General features: G+C 42.2%; 1 protein-coding gene across 1 annotated transcript in view; it reads left to right on the forward strand.

Moving 5' to 3' along the window:
• The window catches only part of LOC308686605 (ephrin type-B receptor 4b-like), a gene marked incomplete at both ends in the record, with an annotated part of 15,082 nt that overhangs the window by 1,011 nt on the left and 4,071 nt on the right, over window positions 1-10,000 (forward strand). The window contains 5 exons of the mRNA XM_081395042.1: window positions 2,574-2,855; window positions 3,876-4,257; window positions 7,171-7,326; window positions 7,420-7,749; window positions 8,303-8,427. Coding sequence (XP_081251168.1) covers window positions 2,574-2,855; window positions 3,876-4,257; window positions 7,171-7,326; window positions 7,420-7,749; window positions 8,303-8,427 — 1,275 coding nt within the window. The remainder of the gene's footprint in view (window positions 1-2,573; window positions 2,856-3,875; window positions 4,258-7,170; window positions 7,327-7,419; window positions 7,750-8,302; window positions 8,428-10,000) is intronic.

Raw genomic sequence — 10,000 nt, forward strand, 5'->3', positions numbered from 1 at the left:
ACACACACACACACACACACACACACACACACACACACACACACACACACACAGTTGTGTGGACCTCTAGTTCATAAACGCCAGAGGAGAACTGGCCCCCGACTGAGCCCGGGTTCTCCCAAGGTTTTTTTTTCTCCATTAGGTCACCTGATGGAGTTTTTCGGTTCCTTGCCACTGTTGCCTTTGGCTTGCTCAGTTGGGATATTTGGGGATATTTAATTTAATTAATCAATCAACGATACTATTGATCAGCATTACCAAACGTAGACGTTCCACTAGAAACAAACATTGATGTATTGTCTAATTTATTACTGTGAAGCTGCTTTTGATACAACCTGTGTTGTGAAAAGCGCTATACAAATAAACTTGACTTGACTTGACACACACACACAGACACACACAGACACACACAGACACACACACACACACACTCACACACTCACACACACACACACACACACACACACACACACACACACACACACACACACACACACACACACACACACACACACACACACACACACACACACACACACACACACACACACACACACACACAACACACACACACACACACACACACACACACACAACCTCAACATTATCCTGATTCCCACTCCTGCCTGTTATAATGAGAAACGAGCGCACCCTGTTCAATATAATCCATGCATTTCTGGAGTGAAAACATGATTATTTTATAGAGTGTTCTAGTGTTTAAGCTCTAATTAAATAACTGTGTAAAGTAGTATTTTAAAGTCCCCCTGTGGTGAAATCCAGCTTTTAATGTTGTTTATGTGTCTATGTGGTGTTTTTAATCTGCTTTAAGACAAACCATGTGTAAATTCATAAGTCGACAGCATTGCTGAGTGTATTTGAGCTGAACACTGTAGACCAATCCGATCTCACGGCAGTTCGTATGACCTCACTCGTACAAATTCCACAAATTCGTACAAGATCTCTGAGCTGCTGTGTGTGAGTGGAGGCGGGGCTCATTTACATATTCATAGAACTGTACATACTAAATGAGGCGAGGGTGTCGAGTTACATTCAAGATATTTTAAGGCATGAAGAAGGAAAAAACATTTAAATATGTAATTTTTGTGATCAAAGATTAGTTTTAAGAGAGTTAAAGGGATAGTTCACCCAAAAATGAAAAATTAGTCCATGATTTACTCTCCCTCAACTCATCCTAGTGTGTATGACACTCTTCTTTCAGACGAACACAATCAGAGTAATATTGAAAAATGTCCTGGCTCTTCCAAGCTTTATAATGGCAGTGAATAACACTTTCTGTTTTGAAGTCCATAAAAGTGCATCTGTCCATCATAAAAGTGCATCTATCCATCATAAAAGTGCATCTATCCATCATAAAAGTGCATCTATCCATCATAAAAGTGCATCTATCCATCATAAAAGTGCATCTATCCATCATAAAAGTGCATCTATCCATCATAAAAGTGCATCTATCCATCATAAAAGTGCATCCATCATCATAAAAGTGCATCTGTCCATCATAAAAGTGCATCTGTCCATCATAAAAGTGCTTCTGTCCATCATAAAAGTGCATCTGTCCATCATAAAAGTGCTTCTGTCCATCATAAAAGTGCATCTGTCCATCATAAAAGTGCATCTATCCATCATAAAAGTGCATCTATCCATCATAAAAGTGCATCTATCCATCATAAAAGTGCATCTATCCATCATAAAAGTGCATCTATCCATCATAAAAGTGCATCCATCATCATAAAAGTGCATCTGTCCATCATAAAAGTTCATCCATCATCATAAAAGTGCATCTGTCCATCATAAAAGTGCATCTGTCCATCATAAAAGTGCATCTGTCCATCATAAAAGTGCATCTGTCCATCATAAAAGTGCTTCTGTCCATCATAAAAGTGCATCTGTCCATCATAAAAGTGCATCTATCCATCATAAAAGTGCATCTATCCATCATAAAAGTGCATCTATCCATCATAAAAGTGCATCTATCCATCATAAAAGTGCATCTATCCATCATAAAAGTGCATCCATCATCATAAAAGTGCATCTGTCCATCATAAAAGTTCATCCATCATCATAAAAGTGCATCTGTCCATCATAAAAGTGCATCTATCCATCATAAAAGTTCATCCATCATCATAAAAGTGCATCTGTCCATCATATAAGTGCATCTATCCATGATAAAAGTGCATCTATCCATCATAAAAGTGCATCTATCCATCATAAGTGCATCTGTCCATCATAAAAGTGCATCTGTCCATCATAAAAGTGCATCTATCCATCATAAAAGTGCATCTATCCATCATAAAAGTGCATCTATCCATCATAAAAGTGTGTCTGTCATCAGGAAAGCCGGCAGACCCTATGCGAGTCGAGTTGCGCCAGAAGAGTAACATTGGCGATGTGTGACGTAGATGTAGGAGTATCGTAAGCTTTCCTCTGGCGGTCGTCTGCCGGAAGCTAGTTACTTTAGTTAATAAAGTTTTAAATATGGATATTTTTCTTAATATAAGGAGATTTTAATGCTGTGTGTGTGTGTGTGTGTGTGTGTGTGTATGTGTGTGTGTCAGTGGGACGAGGTGACGGGGCTGGATGAGGAGGGGAACAGCGTGCGCACGTTCCAGATCTGCCCGCTGGAGAGTGTGTCGAGCCACTGGCTGCGCACGAGCTTCATCCCGCGGCGCGGCGCGTCTCAGGTGTACGTGGAGGTGCGCTTCACCATGATGGAGTGTTCCTCCATGCCCAACACCTACAGGACCTGCAAGGAGACCTTCAACCTGTACCTGTACCAGAGCGACGAGGACACCGCCACACTCACACACCCCGCCTGGATGGAGAACCCCTACAGCAAGGTACACACACACACACACACACACACACACACACACACACATGTCTGGTTCACTATCTTTGTGAGGACTCTCCATAGATGTAATGATTTTTATACCGTACAAACTGTATATTCTATCCCCTTACACTAACCCTACCCCTAAACCTACCCATCACACACACACATACACACACACACACACACACACACACACACACTAACCCTACCCCTAAACCTACCCATCACACACACACATACACACACACACACACACACACACTAACCCTACCCCTAAACCTACCCAACACACACACACACACACACACACACACACACACTAACCCTACCCCTAAACCTACCCAACACACACACACACACACACACACACACACACACACACACACACACACACACACACACACACACACACACACACACACACACACACACACTAACCCTACCCCTAAACCTACCCAACACACACACACACACACACACACACACACACACACACACACACACACACACACACACACACTAACCCTACCCCTAAACCTACCCATCACACACACACACACACACACACACACACACTAACCCTACCCCTAAACCTACCCAACACACACACACACACACACACACACACACACACACACACACACACACACACACACCCTACCCCTAAACCTACCCAACACACACACACACACACACACACACACACACACACACACACACACACACACTAACCCTACCCCTAAACCTACCCATCACACACACACATACACACACACACACACACACACACACACACACTAACATAATTAGAAATTAATTTAAAACCAAACATTTTACAAATCTACATAAGACTACATTTCTACAGTAACACCATATTGAAATGTATTCAGATCCTAAATAAAAATGAAATACTGTCACAATTATCATTATCAAATACATTATCGTTATAGTTACTGTTATAGTTATAGTTATTTTAATATTATTATTCCCAGTAAAAGCTTGATGACGTGTGTATATTGTGTAGGTGGACACGGTGGCGGCGGACTTCCTGTTGCGTCGGGGCGGCGAGAGGAAGTCGAACGTGAAGACGGTGCGCGTGGGTCCGCTGGTGAAGAGGGGCTTCTACCTGAGCTTCCAGACCCAGGGCGCGTGCATGGCCCTGCTGGCCCTCAGGGTGTTCCTCAAGAAGTGCCCCCCCGTCACACGGGCCTTCTCCTCGTTCCCAGAGACGCTCCCTCATTCGCTGGTGCAGCAGGCCGGGGGCGTGTGCGTGGAGAACGCCGCCCCCCTGAGTGAAGCTCCGCCCACCATGTTCTGCGGGGAGGATGGGCAGTGGGTGGGGCCTCCGTCATCATCCTGTGCCTGTAGACCTGGACACGAGCCGGTGGACTCCGACCGCTGCAGGGGTGAGCGACATATCTACCTGTGTGTGTGTGTGTGTGTGTGTGTGTGTGTGTGTGTGTGTGTGTGTGTGTGTGTGTGTGTGTGTGTGTGTGTGTGTGTGTGTGTGTGTGTGTTTGTGTGTGTGTGTGTGTGTCTGTGTGTGTGTGTGTCTGTGTGTGTGTGTGTCTGTGTGTGTGTCTGTCTGTGTGTGTGTGTGTGTGTGTGTGTGTGTGTGTGTGTGTCTGTGTGTGTCTGTGTGTGTGTGTGTGTGTGTGTGTGTGTGTGTGTGTGTGTGTGTGTGTGTGTGTGTGTGTGTGTGTTTGTGTGTGTGTGTGTGTGTCTGTGTGTGTGTGTGTCTGTGTGTGTGTGTGTCTGTGTGTGTGTCTGTCTGTGTGTGTGTGTGTGTGTGTGTGTGTGTGTGTGTGTGTGTGTCTGTGTGTGTCTGTCTGTGTCTGTGTGTGTGTGTGTGTGTGTGTGTGTGTTAGGGATGCGCCGATCCGATATTCAGTATCGGTATCGGCTCCAATACTGCCATTTTGGCCGGATCGGGTATCGGTCAGACGAAGCCGATCCAATTCCGATATTGTGCGTATTACTATTCTGTCATTGTTAAGCCCCACAAAAGGCACAAATGTATTATAAAGCACTATAAAGTTTTCGTGCACTATATTATAAGTGTTCAGAAGCCATTTAATAGTCTAATATGAGGTAGAAATTAATATGTAAGTCGTTAAATTCAAGTTCACGTAAACTCTTTCCTCCGCTGCAGCTGTCAATCATTCTCCAGCACACGGGCTGTGCATAAGCGCTGTGTGCCGCACTCTGGATTGGAGCCTTTCGTATTATAATACTTTTGCGCAATGAAAGATTATTAATAGACTTTCTTGATCTGCCCTATCTCTCATATGTTGCTGCTTCAGCTGCGCTATAAAAAAAAACATTCTTAATTTTATAGTAGGCTAGCCTACAATCTTTTTGATCTTGTTTTTCATGAATGTATTTTACAACAATACAAACTGCAATGTCTAAAGTTTTACCAGATTTATTACTACACTTGTGATTTTTCTAGAATAAATTTTACTGATGAATTATCCACTAATCTAGTTTATAATAGCATGTTTGTCATAGATTATGATCATACATTTTTTATTTGTTTTTCTTTATAACTAAGTTGTCTAGTCTGTATTAAGTAGATTGTGTTTAACACAAAATAGTGATTATCAGTTCAACACACAGAGTTACAGAAATTCTACTTGATTTAAAAAAAACTGCACTGGTATCGGATCGGTATTGGTTCTGAAAAAACTGGTATCGGAGCATCCCTAGTCTGTGTGTCTGTCTGTGTGTGTGTCTGTCCTAATGAGAAAGCTCTTGCTGTGTGTGTGTGTGTGTGTGTGTCACTGAACGGCTCGATGTAAAGCAGCTGTGTTTACTCTGAACGCTGTGTGTGTGAGAGCTGATGTTTTACTAGAGCTTGATGAAATGCTCTTTTAATGAGTGGGAATTGGTCTGTGGCTGAGGATTATGGGTAATGTGAGCTGTCTCTCTCTCTGGAGGAACATGTTCATCTGCTGTTGTTTTATTCAGTGTAATTAGACTGTCTACAGACGGATGATAATCACTCTGACCGTTATTTCTTCATCGTCATTCATCTTTATAGAGCCCATATTCTGCCCTTTCACAGTCTTGATGATGTTTTCAGGTTTTCCTGCTTGAATGTTGATTATTCTCCTCATATTCTCCATTGTTGCGGCTCCTCTCTTCCCAGTCTGTCAGTAACGCTCTGTTTACTTCCTGTCTCTATGAAGCCCCTCCTCCTGAAAAGCACACTGTGCTCTGATTGGTCGTCTGGAGCAGTGTGTTGTGATTGGTCGAGCACTGCGAGTGTGTTTGGGAAATGCCCCGCCCCTTTCCATAACCGCCAGTTTAACACACTACTAACTAACTCAACCAGGCCCCGCCCCTTTATTCTGCATATTAATTATTATAATGAGGAATATTGTGACGTGTTCGTTCCCGGAAGAAACTCAAGACTACAATGGAGGCGTTTCAGGAGTTCAGGAACACTGACTCTGATATAGAGGAGAGCTCAGTGTTACACACACAGATGAAGAAAAGCAGTTTATGTGCTCTCTAATACATTGTTGATCAATCATTTATGAATTATTTATTTATTTTGTATCTTTGAGGATGAGTCCACAGAGGAGTTTTTGTCACATTTAACTCACTTCTGAAGACCTTGAAGTTTAACTAAACACACACACACACACACACACACACACACACACACACACACACACACACACACACACACACATAAAGAGAAGGCCAATACAAAGCGCAATTAATACAAACAAATTCAGCCACCTGCTTCAGTGTGTGTGTGTGTGTGTGTGTGTGTGTGTGTGTGTGTGTGTGTGTGTGTGTGTGTGTGTGTGTGTGTGTGTGTGTGTCACACGCCCCGTCTGACTCTATTATTTGAGTACAACAGGAGGGTCATTGAGGGCCTGAGACCAGATTGAATGTGTTTAACCAACACACCCCCCCCCCCCCCCCACACACACACACACACACTCACACACACACACACACACACACACACAGTTTCTCTCACAAATACACATACTCGCACCCACACACACACACACACACAGTTTCTCTCACAAATACACATACTCGCGCCCACACATACACACACACACACACACATACACACACACACACACACATACACACACACATGGATTTAGTTTAGTTAACTATAATTACCCTTATCCTTTGATTGTTCATTTTAACGATGATTAACTATGATGTTACTAGTAGCACTAGTTTATGAGCAACTTAAACATTCTTCCCTAATGCTGGATTTAGTAGTATTGATGTGTGTGTGTGTGTGTATATGTCCTCTCATGTCTCTCATGTGTGTGTTTGTGTAGCGTGTGGATCAGGCCAGTATAAAGCATCTGCTGGTGGGAGTGTGTGTCGCGCGTGTCCAGACAACAGTAACGCACACTTCACCGGATCCAGAGAGTGTCTGTGTCGCGCGGGATTCTACCGAGCCGCCAGTGACCTCCCAGATTCAGCCTGCACCAGTGAGACACACACACACACACACACTCACTCTCACACACACACACACACTCTCATGGACTCATTTATGTGACCTCTGACCTCCCCCTCCTCAGAGCCCCCGTCGGCCCCGCGCAGCATCATCTCTCAGATCAATGACACCGTGGTGACCCTGGAGTGGGCGGAGCCTGTGGACCGGGGCGGGCGCTCGGACCTCAGCTACAGCGTGGAGTGTGTGCGCTGCCACGGCTCGGTGTGTGTTGCCTGCGCAGACAGCGTCACCTACAGGCCGGGGCAGGTGGGCGTGACCGGGAGGCGTGTCATCATCCGCGGGCTCCTCCCACACACCACCTACACCTTCACTGTCCTATCCCTGAGCGGCGTGAGCGCTGTCAGTCAAACAAGCCCCGCCTCCAGCAGCGTCAACATCACCACCAGCAGAGACGGTCAGTGCTGAAGATCACACACACACACACACACTCTATAAACGCGCAACTTTAACAATAACGGCAATGAGGAAACACTTTCAGAGCGAGTTTCTTCTGACGAATAATACGAACATTGACAGCCAATCAGAATCAATCCTGTGTAACAATAACAATAACGTGCCCAGCACGACTTTATAGATATCGTCAAAGTTATCGTTATAGTTACTTATGATTATAGTTATCATTATAGTTAGGGTTAGATATCATTAGTTGTCGTTTTAGTTCATTTTCATAAATTATTGTTATGTTTAAAATTATTATTGTAGTTAACATTATTGTTATCGTTACAGTTGTTATTGTTATAATTAACATTATTCTTATAGTTATTGCTAGAGTTATCATAGGTATGTTATTCCATATTCTGACACAAAACCATATATACTAATATCTCATCTGGTTGATGGTTTATATCATCTGTGAATGTAAACGATCCTGTCGGCAGATCCAAACTGATCAATGAGACTAGAAGACGTTAAGATAATACATTAACATTATGTGTGTGTGTGTGCAGTGGCCGTTCCAGTGTCCGGGGTCAGGAGGACTAAGGCGTCGGAGAGCGGTGTTTCTCTCAGCTGGACGGTTCCCTCGCAGAACCAGCACAACATTCAGGAGTATCAGCTGCGCTACTGTCTGAAGGTGAGGCGCCTTATCGCCATAGTTACCGTTAGAGTTATTATCGTTAATATTATTGTTATAGTTCTATATACAGTTATAGAACTGTGTGTGGCTGTGTCCAAATTCAGGGTCTACATCCTCCTTAGGATCCTTCCTACCCGGTTGAAGGAGGAGGGGTCCTCCGACGACCGCAAAGCCCGGAAGTCGGTGTTTGTGAATTTGGACAGCCTACCCTTCTTTCACATATTTTCAGAGGAGAAAGGCCGCGAAATTTAAAAATACTACTGTTACTGTGTCACGAAATGTAGTTTTAAGAGTTTTTCAGTCGACAATGTAGTTGTTTAAAGCTCAAATCTGTGGTTTATTTATAAAGAGAGCGCCATTTTAAAAATGTTATCTGACGGTTTCGGAGTTGTGAGATCCAGGGATCAGCGGGCGCTCAGCGCTCATGTACCCCGCCGAGAACAGCCTTGCCTCGGCTATAGTGCTTCTGACGTTCGCCGCTGTCAGTCTAGTGAGAATAATTCGTCTTGTGTTTATCTAACGGGCGATCTTTGGTTTCATTAATCTATAATTTGTTCCTTGGCAGATTGTTTTGGCTGAGGGCAAAGTGAAGTTTCATAACTTTATATATTTAGGCTTATTTAACTTTAACGGTGTAGCCTGCTGTATGTTTGACTGAATCGTTTACTTTATTTCTTGACTTGTATAGCTTCTTATACCTTTTAAAAACCGAAATTTAACAAAAAGAGACAGGGTTGCGTCATTTTATTTTATATAGCCTATGTAATAATATGTTAAAATGTATACATTTACATTATTTATTATTGTTATTATAATAATATACCACTTGCGATTATCAATCTATTATAGTTATGCTGTTAAATTATTTTACTATTCATAGGAACTATTTAACTTATTATTTTTTATTGTCTATATTCTGTAATTGATATCTCATATTCTATTGCTATTATTATAGTATTATACATAAACTATATGCTATTATCAATATATTATTATTTTTATTATTATTATATTAGTACTTATGATATTATATAATTATACTTTTCATTACTATTTTATTTGCTGTATACTGTTTGTTTATTTTATTGACTAAACTATTTACTATTAGCCTACCTCTCACTTTATCTTATATTTACTATTTGCATTGCACTGTAGTTGTACCATATCATATTACCATAAATGATCCATCAGTTATCTTTGTTATTGCTAAAATCGGGTCAATGACAGAATAGGCTTTTCCCACAATAAGAAAACTTTATTTAATTTAATGTGAAAATTAAATTATATCTCAGTATGGGGGTGTTCACAATTCTTATCCAAGAATGAAAAGCCAAATACATGACAAGCCTGAGCTTTGGCCATTCCTTATAAAAAAAAATAAAAATAAAAATTTCAACCACTGAAAAAATATTTTTTTTTGAAAAGCCAGTTTTTAAAAAAACTTACATCGAAAAGCATACTCCTCTCCCACTCCACTACCGCTCGCTTCGTCCGCCATTACGCTCTGCCGAAAAGAATTATGGGATAGGTAGGACGGGAAAGGATCCACCACACCCATCCTTCCAATTCG

The sequence above is a fragment of the Scardinius erythrophthalmus genome (assembly GCF_964197995.2).
Source record: "Scardinius erythrophthalmus genome assembly, contig: HAP1_SCAFFOLD_492, whole genome shotgun sequence".
NCBI lineage: Eukaryota > Metazoa > Chordata > Actinopteri > Cypriniformes > Leuciscidae > Scardinius > Scardinius erythrophthalmus.